Below are 22967 nucleotides of genomic sequence, written 5' to 3'. Positions count from 1 at the left end.
GATTTCAGTTCATATTATTCCCTTTTGAATCAGATGGTGACAGAATGAATTAATATGGAATGTATGACTGAGTCAGACAATTTGAAATGTATTTTTTTCTCCTTCTTTTAACCAAGTAATAATAAGGAAATGGCAGTGATGTCATCTGTCGATGAAATTCTGGTTGCCTTCAGCGATTCCTGCGACCGAATGTCCACACCGCCGTACAAATGAATACATTGAGTCCAGTGGCAAGACCCGGTTGCGTCTGTCTGGTGAATGACACGATTGTGATTGGGACAATGTGTCTTTCTGTGTCTCGCAAAACAACAGCCTCTTCTTGCAAGAACTGATCGACACACTTGTCGTGGTCTTGAAAAGTATAACGACAAGTCACAGGAGTTGCCGGGCAGCGAAACGACTTGACGAAGAGTTAGCCATTAGCGAATAGCATACGGTGCAATATTGTCCTCCATAGTGTCCACATCACTGAATCACATTTTCTTTCTACCCTTAGTCTCATCTTAAATAAGATGTATGCTACTTTTATGGTAATGCTTTCATCTTACCCTCCTGTGGTACTGTACTTTATTTATGGCATTTTCACCTTGCTGGAGCACTTCGTTTTCTTGCTGCCCTCAGTCTCATTTCAGGTTTTGTAGCATGTATGTAGCAAAATGTACGCATGCTAATGAAGCTGAAGCTCCGGAGGCAGCCATATTACTCAATAGCCTTCACTTTGCTGCAGGACCATGTTTTTGATTTAATTAGGTTCGCTTGCTCGTGAGAACAAAGCAGAAGACCCGTGTTTATTTACACTGTCTCATTGTGACTGCTGCATTCAAGGTGGCATCTTTTTCCGGATTTGAAGTGAGAAACTGAAGGCATTTTTTTTTGGGTGGTGGTTAAAGTTGTGTTGTTCTCTGGTTCTGCCAACAAAACCTTAATTTCCACTCAAAGCGGTTAATGCTGACCTTACCTTTTTAAGTGAGAAAAGGCACACTGGTTTATTCTGGACCATAAATGAAGCTCATCCTTCCTTTTCGGACATGTTGCTAACCTTGTCTGTTTTTTTTTTTCTCCCCTCCCTTAGGAAATGACCTAGAGGCCTTACAGATACATTTGTGCTCTTGCCGCTGTAATCTGCATCCGCGGGCGAGTCCCACCTACCTCAGCCGGCACACGGACGGGAAAAGCAGGAAGCTCGTCGGGTGGGGCGGTGGTGGACCAACGGAGAAGTGGCGCTTTTGGAGAGGAGCACCTTGAGACGGACCGGATCTGCCTCATCCTCTCAGTCCAGAATCTATTTGCATGTTTTTTAACCATTTTGTAACCTCCATGCTGTTGACCAGTGTTTTGTTTTGCTCATTTTTTGGCTTTCAATCTGATTATTTTCTACTTTCATGAGTGAAGAGTTTCTATATGTAAAAAAGCTACAGATTGTATGAAGAATTCTTCCCCCCCCCGCTCTTCTAAAGGAAGACTAATGCACTTTTAAAGCTTGGCTCTCGGATCAGTTTATGAAGCTGAACCAGAATCTTGGAGGCATGCGTCTTTATATGCAGCTGGCCTGCGTTTAAGCACTTCACATAGGCTCCTGGCCCTCTCTTCTCGCCACTCCTGCCTTTGGATTCCCCCAAGGTGCGCTGAGATGAGCCTCCGGCAGGCAGAATCCCTCAGTGGTCTTTTTACGTGACCTGGACTGTCGCGGTTTGAGCGTGTCCTTGTCTGGTCGAGAGGATTTTTTTTGGGGTTGGGAAAGCGTAACGGAAACAGGATTGTCCGGTGCTGGTGCACCACCTATGTATTGTTGCAGCTTGCAACAAAGTAAAATGGACTACAAGCGTCGCTTTTTGCTCGGCGGGTCCAAGCAGAAAGTCCAACAGCACCAGCAGTACCAGATGCCTGAGTTGAGCCGAACCCTCAGCGCCTCATTGGCCGCCTCTTGCTCGGCCTCCTCACCCATGGGCCTACCCGGCAGCTGCCACCCACCCTCCGCCTCTCCCACTACCGCGGTGGCTGACATCCAGCAGGGCATCTCCAAGTACTTGGACGCCCTCAACGTGTTCTGCCGGGCCAGCGCCTTTCTCACCGACCTCTTCAGCAGCGTGTTCAGGAACTCTCACTACTCCAAAGCAGCTATGCAACTGAAGGACGTGCAGGAACACGTCATGGAAGCGGCCAGCCGGCTGACGGCGGCCATCAAGCCGGAGATCGCCAAGATGCTGATGGAGCTGAGCGCCGGGGCCGCCAACTTCAAAGATCAGAACGACTTCAATCTGCAAGATGTTGAGGTACTTCCAAAAATTGCCATTTTAGTTGAGAATGTATGACGTCGCCCCTTTTCTATCCATGATCTGAGTTGTTGGATCTCGTGCATAGCGCCATACAGAAATGCCACAAAAAGTGTAAATGGTGACCCTCATTCACCTTCATTGCTGCATATGCGCTCTAGACACACTCACATATTTGAGGGGGGGGGGGGTTACGGCTCCCACAAACTTTTACAAAACACATTTATACTTGATTCGTACCCTTAAAAGTATCTGCCGGTAGGTAACTAGTCCTGATGTGATATCTCGGCAATGCATTGTTGTACAATAATTGATCAGTTGTCGATTAATCTTTTTTTTTTCCCTTCTAATTTTTCAGTGTGAAAGTTATGTCACTTGCTAAATGCAAACAGCAATGAAAATGGCTATTTGACACATTGACAATTACACGTTGAGTCATGGAGTTACTAAAGGCCACTATGGGAATGGAAGGAAAGCAAAACACCTCAATTCCAGTATTCACGCAATTACATGACACCTGTTGAACATATTTTGTGTCGTGTTACCTAGAACCAGGTGAACTACTTGCTGTGTTTATAAGCATATTTGGTCATTGCTGTTCCTTTTTAGCCCTTCTAACCTTGGTGCTAATATGTTGGGATGACTGGGTGCTCTCTTGTCCGATGGCTGACTTGATGAATCAGTGTTATTCCAGCTCAAGTTCTCCACCCTGTGTTAGCATAGTGTGAGAACCCGAGGCCAGCGTGTGAAAAACGGGCGGCATTCTACATGATCTTCATTCTAGTTGCTGAATTTACTTCCTTCCTATGTCAACATTTGCTCGAACACACACACACAAAACCCTTCACCAGAACATTAATTGAACATGCAGATCCAGTAAAAGAGCTATTTAGAAAATTGTGCCTCAGTTTTAACGAAAATCGAGAGATCTAAAGTACAGTGGTACCATGAATTAAAAGGTACCAACTTACAAGTTTTCCAAGTTGCGTGCTGTTGTTAGGTTGTATTTTTTTTAATGTTATTTATTTCTGCTTTATGTTGTGAGACAACATTTGCGGTACGAGTGATCTTCAGATATGCGAATACACTTCGGCTATATGGCGGAAGCTATCTTGAGAAGCTAACCTTTTTACCCCGGCATCAAAATACTGTATACCCTTTCGTGAAATATACTCACATTAGCCTACCCAGACAAAGCAAACTTGAAACTAAACTTCGGCATTTAATCGCAACCGAACATTTGTGTAAATGCAGCCACAACAGACGAGAGTGTGTTTAACACTAAATTAACTACCCACAGGTTTTTTTCTGTTGAAAGCAACTGTTGCTGATATCTGTACACATCGAATTAACTGAACCAGGCAAGTCGCAGCGGCTGTGTCAATGTGCACTGCAGACACTGCAGAAGTATGCTTAATTCAACGCAACTTTGAGTGGATATTCACCTCTTGATAATATCCTCAAGCTGGCTGGAATGAAGTCTAGCAGGTGTGTTTACGACTCTACGAATTAAGACGGATCCGATCGACGTCCACAATTACACAAAATTAACGTCATATTTTCTCCACGGCAATTATGGTCTGTGGGAAGTGCGGTCAGGTTGCTTGTTGGAGAGTGCTGCACCTCTCCTGTGGATGTGGCTTTGCCCAAAACAGGAAACACTTGTGCACCACTGTCGGTAAAAACACGACTCTCTGCGGTCTCCAATTATGTCTGCTTGAATATTAGAGGAAGCGTAAGTCTGAACGTTTTGACCATACGCCTTGGCTGTCTGTCTGACTGAAGCAGAAAAGCAAACCTGTGATACATTTTGATACCGCGCACTGACCTCATTTGGGGGGGTTTTAGTTGTTGAAGGCCCATGCCCAATATTTTGCTTGGCGCATCACAAAAAAAAAGTAAAAAAAAGGTGAGGTAGCCCTTTGAAGACCTTTGGTGCAGAACTTATTCTCAGAGGAAAGCAAATGCTAATCTAATAGCTGCTAATAGAGGAAGTCTCTTTCTAAAAGGAGGATTTTCTTTTCTTTTTTTCCCTGCCTGTCTGAGAGGGGAAGAATGCGGTCTGGCAGCAGTTTGTCTATGAACTCTTCAAAAGAGGGGGCAAATACAATAGTGGGTTGAGGGAGTTGTGGTATGTGAAGCTTTACCCCATTCTTTTTCTTTCTTTCCTTTACCCCACAAACTTTCAGATCAGCAAGTGAACCACTTTTTTTTTCACTCAAATGGGAGCATGATTCTTCAACTAAATGTTTCCTCAAGAATGATCACTGGATTTATGATGTTTATGTACTCAACTGGAAATGGCGCCGACTTGATTAAATGTTTTTTTACGCTTGATCTCTATGAACCGAGATAATTCGTTGCTCACCATGTTCTACATAATATCACATCTTTGAGACTGCGTGTGGGGGAACCTGTGTGCAGCAGGAAGCAAGACTCCACACAAAGACTATTCACACACTTTGGATACTGCTGTTTTGGTTAGCAATAGCGCTCAAATGGACTCATCTATTTCAAGATTGTGTGTGAACAATAGTTTCTATAAACCAACGTAATTGAAGCTACTTTGTTTTTTTTCCTGATTAGGGACAAAAGAGAGACATTTTTCTGTGTTGAGCAAATACAGTAAATCCAATAATATGGCTTTGGATGTGGCTTTGCCCAAAACAGGAAACACTTGTGCACCACTGTCGGTAAAAACACGACTCTCTGCGGTCTCCAATTATGTCTGCTTGAATATTAGAGGAAGCGTAAGTCTGAACGTTTTGACCATACGCCTTGGCTGTCTGTCTGACTGAAGCAGAAAAGCAAACCTGTGATACATTTTGATACCGCGCACTGACCTCATTTGGGGGGGTTTTAGTTGTTGAAGGCCCATGCCCAATATTTTGCTTGGCGCATCACAAAAAAAAAGTAAAAAAAAGGTGAGGTAGCCCTTTGAAGACCTTTGGTGCAGAACTTATTCTCAGAGGAAAGCAAATGCTAATCTAATAGCTGCTAATAGAGGAAGTCTCTTTCTAAAAGGAGGATTTTCTTTTCTTTTTTTCCCTGCCTGTCTGAGAGGGGAAGAATGCGGTCTGGCAGCAGTTTGTCTATGAACTCTTCAAAAGAGGGGGCAAATACAATAGTGGGTTGAGGGAGTTGTGGTATGTGAAGCTTTACCCCATTCTTTTTCTTTCTTTCCTTTACCCCACAAACTTTCAGATCAGCAAGTGAACCACTTTTTTTTTCACTCAAATGGGAGCATGATTCTTCAACTAAATGTTTCCTCAAGAATGATCACTGGATTTATGATGTTTATGTACTCAACTGGAAATGGCGCCGACTTGATTAAATGTTTTTTTACGCTTGATCTCTATGAACCGAGATAATTCGTTGCTCACCATGTTCTACATAATATCACATCTTTGAGACTGCGTGTGGGGGAACCTGTGTGCAGCAGGAAGCAAGACTCCACACAAAGACTATTCACACACTTTGGATACTGCTGTTTTGGTTAGCAATAGCGCTCAAATGGACTCATCTATTTCAAGATTGTGTGTGAACAATAGTTTCTATAAACCAACGTAATTGAAGCTACTTTGTTTTTTTTCCTGATTAGGGACAAAAGAGAGACATTTTTCTGTGTTGAGCAAATACAGTAAATCCAATAATATGGCTTTAATTTGTAATTAATTTTATAAGAATCTGGATCAGTACATTCTGTTTTCAGTTCAAGCTGCTCCACAATCCATCCCATTCACAGTTGATGCGATATTTCAAAGTAAAGGTGGTTAAATTGTCACATTTGTCACATGTTCATTACTGAAACAATTGCCCGAATATTTTCGCACAACTCATGTACGCGGATGACGTCGATCAAAGCTCACTACACGGCCGCCTCCATTACAGAAGAACGCTAAGTAATTAAGACGGCGTTTGACACTTAAGTGTCATCGCATCTGATGATGATGGGAGTTACAGACACTTGGTAACACGTCTTGGCTTTAATTTGTTCACATTTTATTCATGAAAAATTCTTAACTGGCATTCAAGCATCAAAATATATTTAAAAAAACTGCATTTAAACAGAAATTACTGTTTGTGCTTGGGATGCGAGTCTCTTCACAGAAAGATCAAGCACATGTCGTTTTGCATTATATATTCCTATCTACTTACTTAAACTATGTTCCCATTGCATGTCAGTTCAGGTTTTTCATGTCCATATGTGATGTATCGTTTTTTTCTTTCCCCATGGAATGTGAACACTCGAATTCAGATTTTTTAAATTATCCCCCCCAATTCCGACTCAGTCCTCTTGCGTATGTGGATATACACCAGTCCACTTACATATCCAATGCAACTGCAGGCTGGATGGTAAGGTCTCACCTGACCTATATGCGTACGTCACACTTGTTCAACAAGCACTACATCCTTGTATCATAATATCAATTTCTTCCTCCACATTGCCATCAGTTAGGGTATGGCAATTAATCAATTTCCATTGTGGAAGGCAATCACGAATTTCCAAGGATGTGCTGTTTTATACGTTGCAAAAGCTGTGGTTTATCCACGTCAGCAACTTTTGACCCGAGGTCTGTGCTTCCAAGCCGCAAATAATTTGTCAAAGTCTCATGTTCAACTCTACATCAGACAAGACCTTAAGCAGGCTAGCAATAGACATCTGCGCCAGTCGAGCCATGCTGTTTAACAGCTCCTTTTATGATTTGTGCCAATATTTAAAATTAATGTAATGTTTTTTTTTTTTTGTGACTTGTACTTTTTTTTTTGTTGTTGTTTGTTGAATTCTATTTCCATTTTGTTGTTAATCATCTAAGTCTCATTAAAATCATAATTAGTTTGTGAAGCTCTTTCTTCCGAATAGTGAAACTCAAGTTCCTTAAAGATAAATTATTGGTAAGAAAGAACTAAGCCGCCAGCTTTTTTTTTTTCTTCTTCTTCTTTGGCATTGCGTTCAAAGTAGCCATCTGGTTACGATTTCAAGGTCTCACCCCCTTAAGAGCTCTAGATCTTCATGCATGGCGGCCCTCCACAGCAGCAATACTGCAGGTGTTCTCGGGAAAATAGAAGGATACATGTTGATGGCTTCATGATTCACCTTATTTGGGCTAAAGAGGCCCATTATATATTTTTTTTCCTTTTTCCTCTTCTTCATAGTTTCCATGCTTGTGGGATCCTGCGCAGCCAATCACACGTGTTCTCCATTATCTGGAACTGTGGCCATGTTTTTCTTTTTTTTTCCCTACTTTGTGGCTCCGCTCGGCTTTGTTACATTTGCTCGTCACCCTGTCAAACTGTTGTTCAAATGATGACGTGCTTGTTCTCTGTCTGTCCATGTCGTGTATCAAGACAAAAATAAGGCTGGATTTACTGCATCTTTCAAGTGGCACGATTCCCTTATTTTTGTGGATCACAAATTCAGATGTCATGACATCATTAAAAAAAAAAAAAAAACATCTTGAAATTAGAGCTCTCCAATGCTAGGGGTCCACACAAAGGACAACACCATCTGACAAAAAAAAAAAAAAAACAACGTCTGTTGCTAAATGGGTGATAACCTAAAATTGCGTAATCGGTGTAATCAATTATTTGGTGCAAGTACTTTTCAAGGTCAAAATATCATCAGAGTTTTGCTCCTTCAGCCAACAGTTCGGTGTGCCACTATTTGAACCCATTTACCATGTGGTCACTCTGTCTTTACATGCTGACCAGAAGTTTACGTGGCACCATACTCCGAACGCAGAAGAGCTGTGTGCATACTATAATGTCCATGATGTGGCTTTGTGTCGACCAGTGTACTATGATGATTTCTGAAAAGTCATCTTGTTCAAATATTTTCCAAAACATTTCTCCAAACAGCATCACTTACATATTTTATGTTTAAACAAAACAAAACAAAACAAAAACGCTGACCGTGCAAATATATAAAGGATGTTTTATGTTCGTGTTGGCTAAATTGACAGTCATTGCTTTAAGAAGGAAACTGCTTTTCTTTAAAATGATGTCAAACTGTGAGGCCAAAATTGGAAATCTTCCCCGTTGTGCAGTGCAAACTGCATGCTGTGCAAGAATGGAAAAATTCACAGGGGTTTAGTCAACAGTCAATTGTCTTTGGTAAGAACCCGTCTCGTCACTGTGGCGCTGCTTCCTGCCCACACCCGCACTTTTCCTCTCCACTGCTCGCAAAATTTTAAATTTATTTTATTTTTTTTTTTTTTTGTGACTTGTACTTTTTTTTTTGTTGTTGTTTGTTGAATTCTATTTCCATTTTGTTGTTAATCATCTAAGTCTCATTAAAATCATAATTAGTTTGTGAAGCTCTTTCTTCCGAATAGTGAAACTCAAGTTCCTTAAAGATAAATTATTGGTAAGAAAGAACTAAGCCGCCAGCTTTTTTTTTTTCTTCTTCTTCTTTGGCATTGCGTTCAAAGTAGCCATCTGGTTACGATTTCAAGGTCTCACCCCCTTAAGAGCTCTAGATCTTCATGCATGGCGGCCCTCCACAGCAGCAATACTGCAGGTGTTCTCGGGAAAATAGAAGGATACATGTTGATGGCTTCATGATTCACCTTATTTGGGCTAAAGAGGCCCATTATATATTTTTTTTCCTTTTTCCTCTTCTTCATAGTTTCCATGCTTGTGGGATCCTGCGCAGCCAATCACACGTGTTCTCCATTATCTGGAACTGTGGCCATGTTTTTCTTTTTTTTTCCCTACTTTGTGGCTCCGCTCGGCTTTGTTACATTTGCTCGTCACCCTGTCAAACTGTTGTTCAAATGATGACGTGCTTGTTCTCTGTCTGTCCATGTCGTGTATCAAGACAAAAATAAGGCTGGATTTACTGCATCTTTCAAGTGGCACGATTCCCTTATTTTTGTGGATCACAAATTCAGATGTCATGACATCATTAAAAAAAAAAAAAAAACATCTTGAAATTAGAGCTCTCCAATGCTAGGGGTCCACACAAAGGACAACACCATCTGACAAAAAAAAAAAAAAAAAGTGAAACACAACACTAGTATGTACACTCTTCTGTCTAAAGGTAAACCTACACAATATTATGACTGTAAATTGGGAAGGAGTAAACATGACTACCATGAGATATTTCCAGCAGGGACCTAAAAAAGTAATGGCGGTAAACTGAAGGGTGTCCCTTTTCTTTTGTGCTGTAAGTAGGATAACAAAATAAACTGTCCTGTCACCGAATACAAAACGAGCCTGTTGACACTTGTAGTTTAGTAGTCTGGCCCACACTAAATTCTGTCACTCTGGGATTTTGACATAATCTCATTGGACTGCATATTGTGTGATGACATTTTCCAACTGGGAGACACAATTTTGATGTTGTAATCTAAAACTCGAGCTTGCTGGTAAGTTGACGTTGTGCTTCTCCCTTCCAGGTCCTGGGTCGATGCTTCTTGACGGTGATGCAGGTCCACTTCCAGTTCCTTTCGCAGACCCTGCAGAAGGTCCAGCCCGTGGCGCAGTCCTGTCTGGCCGAGGCTTTGGCGCAGGCCCAGGAGCGCTCGGCCAACATTCGGGCCCAAAGCGCCGAGCTCGGGCAGCTCACCGAGTTGGAGGAAGCTTCCCGATCGTGGAAAGGTGCAGCTGAGGTATGCCAACATGAAGATGAAGGCTGTATTGAATTGTTTATATCAGTGTTTCCCAAACCGGGACCACCTAGTGAGCTCTAGCTTCGGGTTCTGCAAAATAATTTCCAATGAATTATGTGGAAAGTGAAGTATACGTATGAGTACCAGCACGCCAATACCAGTAATATAAAGGTACAAAACCAATTACTTTTGCCGACCTTAGCTGTGATGATTTGACATACCACGTAAATCTGACATCCCTGCATTAGTAGTCTTTTTTTAAATGTTTTTAAATAAAAATGCATGGAACAAAGTTTCCCTCACCCCCCCCCCCTTTTTTTTTTTTTTACTGTACAAGCAGTGTATTTAAAAAAGAGATTTCTATCAATCTTTTCCGGAATAAGTGTAATATTACAAGGATACGGTTGTTAATGTTGTTGTTGTCATTTTTGACTTTTTTTTTTAATTCAATATGTCTTGTAAAGAGTAATTTTTTATACAACTTTCTTCTAATAACGTTGCAATTAAAAAAAAAAAAAGAATTTTGTAATTTTACTTTTGTCTTGAAAATGGGCATTTTTTTTCCATTTATGGTATTTAGAGTTTCAGATTGAAGTTGCATTGAGCTGATGTAAGGATTATGAAGGGGTACTTTAAAACAACAACAAAAGAATTCCCTTTAAGAGGTGCCTTTACCCAAAAGGTTTGAGAACCCTTTGTCTCGAACACAATTCCTGACTGACCATACAAGGGAGCGTGAGGCCCTATTGAAATTGGAGCTCAACTGTCCTCCAGCTAATCAGTCCCACCAGTCCATTTTATGCCTTGTTTGTATACGATGAAGCAGAGAGCTGTGCTCTGGTTTGCAGTGTGTCTGGGGGGGGTGGGTTTGATCTGTGCAGAATATCTTGGGGGTTTGTTTGGGATGGCCCAGACTCCTTCACTCATGTTCCACCATCTAAAAAAAAGTTGGACTGCTAAGTTGTCAATTCTGGGAACGTCTATTAAAAAATGAAAGGAAAAAAAAAGACATTGCAAAATAACCTCATGAAAATAGATCTCTTGTACTTTTCGACTGCTGCGGGAAAAATTTATGAAGAATGTTTCTGAACCCTCAGGCCATGTCGAGGCTGCGGGAGAGGGGACGTGACGGCTGCCTGGCTGGCCTCCAGGTCCAGCAGCTCTTTTGCTCGCACAACACCAACATCCCAGAGCACCAGCTCAAGGAGCTCAACATGAAGATAGACAGCGCTTTACAGGTAAACATTTAGACTGTTGACCAACCCCCTCCCCTTCCCCGGATTAGTTTTAATTTTATCATTGGTAGTCCTGGTGTGTTGGCCTGAACTTGAAAAGAATAAGAGGTGTAATTGATGCATGGATTTTCATGTATTATACTTACAAAATTAATTTTACTAATTAATTGTTTTTCATGAAACCTTATCAGAGGGATGGTACACGCAAGAGTTTTTGAACTGTTTTCGTTCAAGTCCTGATGAAGATAATTATCATGAAAATGTTACCATCAAGACATAAGACTGGCTTGTTAGCTGGACATTTTTTGTTGTGTGGCTGTACAATAAAAGGCCCATTCAGTGCCATCTGCTGCGTCATTCTTGTCAAACGCTACTTATTGCAGAAACTGGTTAGCGGCAAACGCAAGAACCCCAAATTTACTGAGATTTATTTCTTTTTATTTTACTGGAACTGCATTTTTTTTTTTTTATGTATTTTAAAGTTTCCGTATATATCCGCCTACCTGTCTACCTTCCATGCAATCCACCCAGTCATCCATCCATCTGTATCAATATCTATTTTATTGTTCATGCAGTTGAACTGACATTAGTGTCTCTCCTAATTTGCAGGCGTACAAGGCAGCACTGGAGAGCCTGGGCCACAGCGAGTATGCGCTGAAGGCCGGCTTCCATCTCAACCCCAAATGCGTGGAGTCAGCCTTGCAGGTGGGCCGAAGCTTGCAAACACTTTGTTGAACTATTTAAAAATAAACAAATAAATCAAGGAAAAATGTTTTCGTTACAGGGCTGCTGTGGCGAGGCAGAGGCACAGCAGGCGGGCCGGATGCAGACCACCACCCAGCCCATCCAGTGTGAGTTGCCCACCATCCCCGTACAGATCGGCTCGCATTTCCTCAAGGGCGTGTCCTTCAACGAGTCGGCGGCAGAGAACCTAAAACTGAAAATGGTACGGCCGTTTCTTTCATGCTGTCACCTGAAAAGTCTTGTCTTGACAGTGAATATAAATTTGTGCGGTGTTCCCTCAGCAAACCATGCTGCAGCTCATTAAGGAGGCACTGGGCCAAAATGGGGTGACCCCCAGGGACGACTCCCCTGTCACCGAAGTGCTCAACCAAGTGTGTCCTTCCAGCTGGAGGGGAGCCTGCAAGACGGCCGTCCAGCTGTTGTTTGCTCAGGCTGGTCTGGTGAGTACATTGTTTCCCCGCTATATCACGATTCGTCTTCTGAACTTTTGTCTCGTATTCATCTTTTGATGTGAAACCCAAATGTCCTCAGTAGACAACAAAAACAGGAGTTGACCTTGCCATTCCAATACTTTTGGAAGGGACTGTATGTGACCCCAGTTTTGCCTAATACATAGCATGTACTCTTAATGGTTTTCCAGTGGTGACAGTTTTACCCCGCAACAGATGAAATCCATTTCCCATCATTTCAAATAAGGAAAATGAAGGTTTTCATCCCGAGTTGTCGTTTGAATAAGCTGAGGTCACCCAGGTTGCTTTGAGGCATCTGAGTGGTGTAAGCCAACACCGGTGAGACAGAAAAGGGGAAGAAACACACCCTCTACATCTGGTTTAAGGATGGACTGGCCTGCGAGGGCCCCTGCAGCAATAAGAGAGGGCACAATCTTTGCAGAGTAATACCAGCGTGTTTACGCTTATGCAGTGTTTATTTCCTCTTTGTGTTCTGGAGTGTTTCCCATGCCAGCTTGTTGTAAAACAGTCTCAGTGATGATGGATGGGCCCTTCTCTGCTTATCAACCCCCAAATCTTGAAAAACACGTGACTGCACTCTTGCACGCGCGCTACTCACTGTCAGATTGCAATCGTACACCGCCACCTCCCGAAAAAGAACTATTTGTATCGCGTTATCTCTTACTCAATGCCGTTCTTCTTTCTCATGTGAGGTTTTTAATTCCCGTGAATAAACCTGCCCTCCAACAACAATGGGGGGACTTCCTGCAGTGCAGGAAATCGACTCGCACATCCCAAGTCCCCTCCCTCTTTTTGGCCCAGCTGCAAGTTTCTCGAGAAGCCAAGGCCTTTCAAAGAACTTGTTTGTTGTCAAGGGGCGACTGAAGGGGCTCCCCCCAGCCTCCCTTCCCTCTCCTTTCTTGGTGGGGATATTAATGGCCAAAAGTGGATGAAGGTCATTGCGTTTTATTAGATTTGTTCACATGGAACACACTTGGAGTACTGACAGTGCATCCACAAAGTTTTTACTTTACGTTGTCGACATTTTATGCTACACCCATCCATTTTCTTATTCCAAAATCGAACAAAATACATAATTATTATAAATTTTCTGACAATTCTTCATCATAGTATGTGTGTGCTTTCTCACAGGTGGTGGTCGACACAGCTCAGATCGAGAACAAGGAGTCATATGCGCCTCACATCACCTTAGAAGGATCCAGGCTGGTGGTCCAGGTTCCTTCCACGTGGTGAGGCTGCTCTTCCTCTAGTCACGCATATTGAAATGGGAAAAAAAAAAAAAAGGACGCTGAGATGGACAAATGTCAGCAAAGGGCCCGCCCGACATTTGATTTCTGTGTTCTGTATACCAAAACAAGCAGGATGTTACATTTACATCTACTTTTGATTTAGAAGGTAGAACTATTTGAACTATCAGGAGTGCCGTGTTTGGTTTCCAGGCCTGGACAGCTATAAAGATTAAAGACAGCAAAAAAAAACCCAAACAAAACACACATAACCAGTCTAAGGTCCCCACCAGTAGCCTTGAAGCGCTTTCCATCATAATTTTAAATATCAGGTCTTCATTTGGTGCCTGAGGTGGTCTTGAACTGCCAAGCAGGATTTGCAAGTTTGTGAGTTAACTCCAGGTCGTTCTGAGTAACTGTTCACTGCAGTTTATTACTCCGCTTTAATGGTGTTTAGACGCTTCTGCTCCCGAGCGACTGTATTACAAGCCATGGCTCACGTGTGGATACGCTCGACAGGAGTCGGGCTCACACAGCTTTGCACTGAAGCTTTGTAGGTGTTGACCTCCCAAGGCATTATCTCGCACACAAAAGATCGAAAATCTCATCTTGCGGGACCGCGGGGATTTGTGTGAGCAAAACCTATAAAACCAGATACAGCTGAATGAGGAACTGTGTTTTTCTTTGTGCGCGATGCAGGTGTCTGAAGGAAGACCCGGCAACCATGTCCTTGCTCCAGCGTAGCCTTGATCCGGAGAAGACTCTCGGCCTCGTGGATGTGCTCTACACAGCCGTGTTCGACATCAATAGATGGAAGGAGAGGAAGTGAGTCATATTCTTGAAGAAAACGAGACTCAGATCTCTTCCTTGGACAAACAATCCTCAGAAAACCTTCGCCTAACACATCAAGTCATCTCTGATGAAAATTTGATTTTGACCAGTACAATGTCGCCAACCTCCTCAGAAAAGGCAATGCAACACATCAGAAGGAATGTTGTGGCCCTCGATCCGTGGTTCATCGTTTGCATCCCTGCCAGAGTTGCGATCGTTCTATTTGTGTGCAGATTGCCTTTTTCTGGTCAAATATATTTACAGTGAGTTTTCAGAAAGGGTTTTAAAACATTTTAGGTTTGCATAAAATTCTTTATTTGGCCTCTCTGTGTCATGGAGGTTCAACGTACCTCTCGCGATAAACCGGGGCTCACTGTACTTGTCTCTCTCATGTCCAAAGAGAGCAATCGTTGCCGACCATCCAGATTCAGCTGCAGCGGGAGAGCCCAGATTTTGGCGGCCACGCAGATTTGCCTCCGGGTACCAACTCCAAAGCCTCGAGCGGCCTCCCCAAAACCATCTCCAAGCTGACATCCAAGTTCACCAAGAAGGTGTCGTCCAGCTCCAACAGTGGTGGCAGCTACTCCATCCCCAGCACGCCGTCCCGCAGCATGCTGACGGGCTCCGAGGACAAGGCTAAAAGCTTGGGCCACAGCGAGGGCCGACTGCACAGCTTGCTGCAGATGGGCGCTTTGTCTGCCGGCCCCGAGTTGGGCTCCCAGAACCCACTGGCCAACGGTTTGGCGTGTGACGAGCAGGGCATGAACCTCCCGACCGACCAGGAAATGCAGGACGTCATCGACTTTCTCTCAGGGTTCAACATGGGCAAATCCCAGCAGGCCTCCCCGCTTGTCAAGAGGAGAAACTCGGTGGCGTCCGCCAACCCCACCGAGCTCAAACCTCCTGCCGGACCTCCGCCGACCTCCCCGGTTATTTCTCACGGTACCCAGGCCCTATCCCAGCCTCAGGCTCAGGCTCAGCCTCCACCGCCACCATCCCAACAACAACAACAAGCGCCCCAACCCGCGCCCCAGCAGCCCTCCTCCCAGGCCCTGCAGTACTATCAGCACCTCCTGCAGCCCATCGGCCAGCAGCCGCAGCAGCAGCCACCCCCTCAGCTTCCTCCCCCGCAGCAGAGGGCGTCCAGCAAATGGCTGGGAACGTCCGGCCAGCAACCTCCGCCTGGAGGGCTGTCGCCCCTGGGTCCCATCGGCCAGTGGGGCGGCTCCCCGGGGCTGCCTGACCTGAGCTCGGACCTGTACAGCCTGGGTTTAGTGAGCACGTACATGGACAGCGTCATGTCCGAGGTGCTGGGCCAGAAGCCCCAGGGGCCCCGGAACAACACGTGGCCCAACAGGGAGCAGAGTGACGGCGTCTTCGGTGTCCTGGGAGACGCGCTGCCTTTTGACCCTGCAGGTGACATCCAGCTCCTTGTTTTGGTTTAATTGTATCCATGTTCTTCGTATTGTATTGGAACCCTTTTTTTTTTTTGCTTGCAATGGTGAGAGATTGCAAATGACTAGACTGCTTCAGGGTGGACTTGGCCGCGCATTGGCATATTTGCAGATTTTTTTTTTTAAAACCGTAATATTATTTATACTTTGGATTTTTTCCTTTTTTCTGGGATTTTTTTTCCATTCTATTTTTTCTCTATTTCCCCTTTTTTTTTCTTTATAATACAGCAAAATGTTTATTAGTGGGTTTTTGAAAAAAGATTTTTGGGGGTTTTGGAAAAAAAATTACATTTTTAGGAAGGAGTCAATTATTTGCATTTTTTTTTAATATTCATGGCATGGAATATGGTGGGAATGACCACTTGTTGGGTGTGAACAGCGAAATGAACATGATCCACCATCAAAGACAGCCTTAAATGAATTTCCCCTTGTGGGGACAGCACTTCATCACACAGTTGCAGTATCAGCAGACTGCAACTGTATCGCTCACCATTCCGGTTATGTTTCTCCGTACATTCCAATTGTACTGAAAACAGTACATTGGTGGCACGCAATATTTGGCATCTGACACTTTCTCTTCTTACTTGCGCTTTTTACGCCGCGGTCGACGGTCCGGCGCCAAATTAATTTTCCGAGGAAGAGGTCAGAAAGTCAATCCTCTCCTTTATCTATTTTGACAGTTGGCTCCGACCCGGAGTTCGCCCGTTACGTGGCCGGCGTGAGCCAGGCCATGCAGCAGAAGCGTCAGGTGCAGCACCCACGTCGCCCCAGCAACCCTCGCAGCAACTGGTCCATCCCCGACGAGCAGCACAGGACATGGACGCACCCTGAGTACTACAGCGAGGGGTAAGTTGTACCTTGTGCACCGACACCACCCAAGGGTTTATCAAAAAATTAGACCAACGAAGGTTTTCCATCAGTTTGTCTCCATGTACATATAAGTTGAGGGATCAAAGAGTCTGCCAAAGACCCGTTGTTGTTTGTTTGCATTGTCAGCGAGGCGGTCAACAGCAGCTGGTCGGCCAATCAGGGAGACTCCGCCAGCTCCAGCGACGAGACGTCCTCCGCCAACGGCGACAGCCTCTTCTCGATGTTCTCTGGACCCGACCTCGTGGCGGCGGTTAAACAAAGAAGGTAACGGAGCCAGGAGACACATCACGCTGTTTAGGCGCGTGGCCCAGCTGGCTTGTTTCTTGATTTGAATCAAATCCAGGAGAGCTTTTGAGCACCACAATTTGCCCACCCTGGGTTTGGAATATGCGTGGTTGAAATTTGTTTGGAACAAAATGACAAACATCTCAAGGACAAGTCACAAATGACCCTAAAATGGCCGGCACAAAACCAAAATCGCAGATTTCAAATGTCTGGTGCGAAGTTTTCAGACTTTTTGCGTGGGTCTACTCTTGAGAGACAAAACGAGGCAATTCTTAGTCGTACTCCTTCACGAGCAGGATTGTTGATGAATCCACAAAGTAATCCTAAAACATGTGTGCAGGAAACACAGCTGTGGTGAGCCGGAAGCGTGCACGCTTCCCTCTCCGCCTCTCCACCACATCGCCGATGACAACCAGGTAAGAATCACACGAGAGCCACAAGGAGGTGGCAGAAATCCTTTTTTTTTTTTTTTGTACATTCTGCGTGATTGTATTCCAACGATTTTCTCATCTTGCAACTAGTTTTTCAAAATGCCCCAATTTATTGTCATAAGCTAAAAATAATTGGCATAAAAAAGAACACCTTTTTTCTTATTTTGCAACTTTATTCTTGCAATTCTGAATTTTTGTTTCTCATTACTAGTGAATGTCGTTTGTTCATTTGATACTACTTTCTTTTTGCATATTAAAAGAAAAAAATATTTAAATATTTTCTTATAACATTATGAGATTAAGTTGTCATTGACAAAATAATAAACACCATTTTCCCTTGTCGTATTGCAATTATATTTTCATTTTTTAATCATGTTGGGGACTCCATTGTCCTGGTTAAAACAATCTTTTCAACCTTTGTGCTTGGTGGAGGTAAACACTGAAGCGCTAACTTTGAAGTCAACTCCCCCCTGATGTCTTTTTGTGGCGTCTTTCCCAGGACAGCAAAACGAAAACATGGCCTCCCAAAGCGCCGTGGCAGCACTCGGCCCACGGCGGCACCGGTGGCGGCGGCCTGACCAATCCCGGCTCTTCCTTGTACCACCAGATGAATCTTGCCCCGCCTTCGTCGTCGCAGTGGAGCGACTCCCTGCAGATGCTGCAGTCGCCCGTGTGGTCGGCGGCTGGCGGCGGCGACTGCTCGCCTTCGGCCGGCGCCATCTCCTCGCCGTTCCCCTTCGGCCAGCAGCAGCAGCAGCAGCAGCTGAAAGGCATCAAGGCCTTCAAGTCGTTCCCCTTGAAACACGAGCACAGGTCGTCCTTCCTGCACCAGTACTGAGCCGGCCGGTCCACATGCTACATGCTAACAGTAATCACACTGGTTTGATCTACTCCACCTTTTCGACGTACTTCGACACACACTACTTTTCTACAAGCGCTATCAGGGCCACGCTGACAGGAAAAACGACCGCGATGAAGGCCGAATTACCCCACTTAAGTCAACTATCGAAAGAATGAACTCGAACTTTATGAGCAAAAAGTCCAAATTTCACAAAGAATGAAGTTAGAACTCGTAACTTACCGTTTTTCCTCATATTATGACTTTTTGCTTGCTACTTCATGACTATTCTTTTTTTTTCTCCTCATACGTTTACGACATTGTACATGCAACGTATGACTTTTTTCTTGTTAGCCACGTTTTTCTCTTTGACTCTTTGACAAGACATTTAAAAAAAAAAGACCAATTTCTCTTCACAACGATTCTTGCTGGTTACTTCAAAATTTTATTCTTGTAGCATCACTTTTTCTCGAAACATTACGACTATTCTTTTTCCAATAAAACTTTTTTCCACGACATTACGACATTTTTCCCCTCTTGTCACGTTGACAGTTTTGCTAATTACATTTTATTCTCATGACATGACAATTTTTTTTTCCTCGTACTGACTTTGTGTGCCACTGTCCAACATTGTTGTTGTTTGATTACCGGTACATTTTTTTTTTTTTTTTTCCCCAGAACACCACTTCGAATCTCAAGACTTTTTGCTCATAACGGAACGACTTTATTCTCATAACATGACAACTTTTTCACGTAACTTTGCAAAATTTATTTGCACATAACTGCGAGTTGTTTGTTTGTACTCTCATGGTTTTCCTCATAAAATCCAGCCTTTTTCTGCACATCACTTTCTTACTCTTTCCCACTCTTTGGTAATTTATTTTCCATTTCTGCGTGGCCCTGGTACAGAGACCTAATTCGACACCTCCCCACTTCTCCTGTCCTAACGACTTCAGTTACTCACTTCTTTTATTATTAATATTATTATGAAGCGGTCATTTCTCTGCCCTTTGGAGAGGGTGACACACACCCCTCCTTTCAGGCAAGAGCTGGAGACTGCTAAAAAAAAAAAACAACCTAGTGTGTGTACAGTGAGCTATAATTGCCAAATGTACAGCTAGCGTGTACATGGAACACCAATTTTCACTTTTCCTTACGTTTATAAAGAGGCTTTGAGCAGGCTCAGCACAGTTAACCCGCAAATACACTACATTTTTGTTGATGATATTGTTCCTCATCCGAGACACACAGAATCTAATGATATCTAATGATATTAAATGTGCCATTTTGCTGATGACAGCGCTTGTTCCCAACCAAAGCAGGAGACGGAACGGCAGTGCATTCGCTTGGCCCCTGCAAAATTAGACGCCCAAATCCTCGTTATATTTTCGCAACAGTATTAATAATTGTAGTTACATGCTATTTTCCACTTTCCCGATTTATGTGAAAAAAAAGAAGCACACACGTTGTCCATCTTAACCAAATATGCTCAGAAAAAAAAAAACAAGAAAATGTATTTGGTTTTTACGGCAAAAGGCCCGAATGTTATCATTCTTTTGTGATGTTTGCAGATGCCAACGTTGCCTGTATTTATGAAATGACACCAGAAAAAACTAACACACAAATGTTTACAGTTTTGCTGTACATACATACAAATATATATATAAATATATCTTTTTATAGTTAAATGTGCTTTGCACAATCAACATAGAGGTTCTGCTGTTTTTTTGGGAGGGGGCGGGGAGGTTTGTTTAACTCCCTTAAAAGCCTTTTTTCTTTTCTGAAGACAGACTTGTAACTGTTAGCTTATTATTACTATTTTCCCCCTGCTGTGTCAAACGGTTGAACTATACTAGCGACAAGGGAAAACCAAAACGATAACGGCAAAAGGATAACATGGTCATCTATAGGGGGCGGGGCTGCTTGGCTTATGTTGCTTCGTGTTCTTTTCAGCTGGTGACTAGAAATCTACCAGCAATGCAAAAAAAATTAAAAAAAAAAACAACTAGCAAGTTCATTGCTTCTGCTTTCTTTATTGTCCATCTTACAAAGTGACACCAAAGACAAGAAATTGAGTTTTCTATTTACTAAGGTAGTGTTAATGAATAGCTTGAAGAAATTAGTGCACAGGGCCTCACTGAAATTGTTGGATGTAGTTGTATTTTTTAAACATGAATAAAAAGCTGTAATATTGCCAAAACAAACAAAAAGTAGATACAACCATTTTTATTTGAGAAGTTGTATCCTTAGCATATTTTTTTGTGTAAGAAATCTTTTTCCAAAAAAAAAGTACCCTTTCATTTGAAATTCATAAATGTCGAAACATTTTCCCTCATTTGATTATGACTTTATTGTAAAATTACAACTTTTCTTTTAAAATTTCAAGTAAATGATCTTTTTTTTCCAGTGTGACCCAAACACTCCTTCATGTGCAAAAGTAAATCAAATGAGGCAGAATGGCGTGGCATGACATAAATAATAATAATAATAATAATACTAATGAAGAGGTATGGTCAGTATCAACTTCCTTCAATGGTGTTGGCGTTGGGCTGCGAGGAGGCTGTGCCTTGGTCGCACTGCAACAGAAAACAAGAAAAGGGAAGAAAAGTAGGGAGAGAACTGAAACTGCCGCTTCAAAACTTTACGTACATTTGCCTCAGTTGATGACGAAAACGTGGATGGAGGCACGTTGTCCGGCGGGCTGGCGTCGGCCAGAGTTGCCAGGTACACGATGTTACGGTGCAGGAATTGTTGATATCTGCGGACGCAAACCAAAAGACTTTTCTCCAGTTGATGCAAACGACAGTCATCATACTGTAAGTCACCAGCTATTGCATCATAATGTGAATGTTACTTAACAAAGTTCCCAACGATAACTTGTTTAAAAATTCACTGTTCCAAATTAAGTACAGGAGCGTTCCAAAACATGCCATCGGTTGGAAAGAACGGGCTGCCATTTTGTCCTGTACCGCCACCTGCTGTCCATTGAAATCGACGCAGCGCGCACAAGCTCAGTGAGCAAATATTACGGCTCACCTGTTCCGGGGTTGGTCACGTGACCATCCCAACGCGAGCCCGTGGCCACTGAGGTCAATTTCAGTCGACAGCAGGTGCAAGTATAGGACAAAATGGCAGCCCCCTGAGACGGATAAAAATAGGTGGATTTTTTTTCTGCTTCATTCATATTACAGAAACACAATGTTCATCAGAATACAGAGATGATTTTTATTATCAGGAATATTTTCACTTGACTTCAACTATGACAGTACCATGATTATGCTTCAGTTTCAGTGAAATATCGAAGGTTATGACAATCAAATATATTCTGGTAAGATGGCAACTTTTCCCCCCTCTAATATAACTTTATTCTTGTAGATGTTTTTACATTACATCATTTTTGTTCTGGAAAAAAAATCTGTAATGTGCTTGTGTTTGGAAATGTATTCTTCAACTATTTCTCCCGGAATACATTATTTACATAACTTTTTCCTGCAATATTACAACTTAATTCTCATAACATTTGCAACATTTCCCTGACATCACAAGTATGACTTTATTTTTAATTTTACAGCATGATTCTTGTAAAATGAGAACTCACACCCAGCAATAACAATTTTATTCTTGTCCTCTTATTTCCTCGCAATGTGACTTTATTATTAAATAAATTGACTGATTTATCAAAATAAATATAATTTCCCTGTAATATTACAACTTTGTTCAAATGAGTTGACCACCCCCCCCCACTATTGAGACTTTGTGACGTTTATTTTCTAATATTACAACCTTATCCTTTTAAAAGAATACGAATCAATGCTCAAATTGGAAGACTCAAATCAAACTTCATTTCCAACAATATACTTACTTAACGCACTCCACGGCGCGTCCCTTCTGCATGTACTCGACAATGCATCGTATTAACTGGTCGTTTTCGTCCAGTAGCTGGGGAGGGGGAGACATTTTTTAGAAAAGGCAATACAATGAGTCAAATGGTGGCCAAAGTGTGTTGTGTTGTTATCAGCGCAGCTAGCTACAACGCGGCTAAAATTAGCATAGCGGATTACTCTTGGGGGAAAAAACATATATGAATAAAATTAGTTCCGCCTTTTTATGATGGTTTACCCTCTGTATGGTTTCCTGGTTGATTTTGGCATCCCCGCGAAGTTTCTGGGGCACAAAAACGATCGACATTTTACTATTCCATCGAAGAACTCTTGCTACGTTTGTTCCTCGTCTTCTTCGTTTCTTCTACGAGTAGAAAACTTCCATTTGGAAGAGCTCACAGCGCCGTCTGTTGTACGACGGCGGTGGGACCAGACGGGTTTATAAATTCTCTCCGAGATGACAGCATAAAATCATTCACAAAAAAATAAAATCATTCATAACCTGATGGGTGTGTCATACGATAATTTTGTTTTTATTAGAACAAAACATTAGTTTATATAAAACAATATATCGTGTAGAGGGCGCCGCGATGGTCGCCTGGTTAGCACGCCTCACTGCAGAGGTCAGGGGTTCGATTCCAGGCTCCCATATCCCCAACTGTCCAAAGACGGCTGCGATAGGCCCCAGCACGCCCGCGACTTCTGTCGGAGAAGCAGCTCAGATAATGGTTGAATAGATGAATATGTCATAGAGATCATAAACAGGCCTGCCTTCTGTCCATGTGCAGAGAAATGTATAAGAACTTATTTTCCAAG

At 42.9% G+C, this 22967-nt stretch overlaps 2 protein-coding genes across 3 annotated transcripts in view; one reads left to right on the top strand and one right to left on the bottom strand.

Annotated features, from left to right (window-relative positions):
- garre1 (granule associated Rac and RHOG effector 1) overlaps positions 1 to 20282 on the top strand; it is a 31339-nt gene extending 11057 nt beyond the window's left edge. For both annotated transcript variants that reach the window (XM_019866755.1, XM_019866756.1), the window contains exons 2-14: positions 1073 to 2273; positions 9674 to 9886; positions 10984 to 11124; positions 11731 to 11826; positions 11906 to 12067; positions 12147 to 12305; positions 13467 to 13564; positions 14261 to 14386; positions 14793 to 15808; positions 16527 to 16692; positions 16843 to 16980; positions 17342 to 17417; positions 17932 to 20282. In XM_019866755.1, coding sequence (XP_019722314.1) covers positions 1782 to 2273; positions 9674 to 9886; positions 10984 to 11124; positions 11731 to 11826; positions 11906 to 12067; positions 12147 to 12305; positions 13467 to 13564; positions 14261 to 14386; positions 14793 to 15808; positions 16527 to 16692; positions 16843 to 16980; positions 17342 to 17417; positions 17932 to 18270 — 3222 coding nt within the window. In that variant the 5' untranslated portion in view covers positions 1073 to 1781 and the 3' untranslated portion in view covers positions 18271 to 20282. The remainder of the gene's footprint in view (positions 1 to 1072; positions 2274 to 9673; positions 9887 to 10983; positions 11125 to 11730; positions 11827 to 11905; positions 12068 to 12146; positions 12306 to 13466; positions 13565 to 14260; positions 14387 to 14792; positions 15809 to 16526; positions 16693 to 16842; positions 16981 to 17341; positions 17418 to 17931) is intronic.
- A 312-nt stretch (positions 20283 to 20594) lies between these two features.
- Positions 20595 to 22534, bottom strand: ss18l2 (ss18, like 2). The gene is made up of 4 exons (XM_019866799.1): positions 22390 to 22534; positions 22133 to 22209; positions 20920 to 21028; positions 20595 to 20846 (listed from the first exon to the last, which is right to left on the bottom strand). Exons 1-4 carry the CDS (start codon positions 22456 to 22458, stop codon positions 20790 to 20792), a joined length of 312 nt encoding a protein of 103 aa, XP_019722358.1. The 5' UTR covers positions 22459 to 22534; the 3' UTR covers positions 20595 to 20789.
- Positions 22535 to 22967: the final 433 nt, after the last annotated feature.

This window comes from Hippocampus comes, unplaced genomic scaffold, assembly GCF_001891065.2.
Source record: "Hippocampus comes isolate QL1 unplaced genomic scaffold, H_comes_QL1_v1.1 scaffold82, whole genome shotgun sequence".
NCBI classification, from domain to species: domain Eukaryota; kingdom Metazoa; phylum Chordata; class Actinopteri; order Syngnathiformes; family Syngnathidae; genus Hippocampus; species Hippocampus comes.
Note: the sequence above shows the minus strand (reverse complement) of the source record. Positions and strands in the feature narration are given on the sequence as shown.

Excerpts from the sequence above, each read along its gene's own strand:
- ss18l2 (XM_019866799.1), bottom strand. The coding sequence starts at position 22,458 with ATGTCGATCGTTTTTGTGCCCCAGAAACTTCGCGGGGATGCCAAAATC. Across the intron at positions 22,210-22,389 it reads ACCAGGAAACCATACAGAGG|CTACTGGACGAAAACGACCA; the intron begins GTAAACCATCAT and ends CCCCCTCCCCAG. Across the intron at positions 21,029-22,132 it reads CGCGCCGTGGAGTGCGTTAA|ATATCAACAATTCCTGCACC; the intron begins GTAAGTATATTG and ends TTGCGTCCGCAG.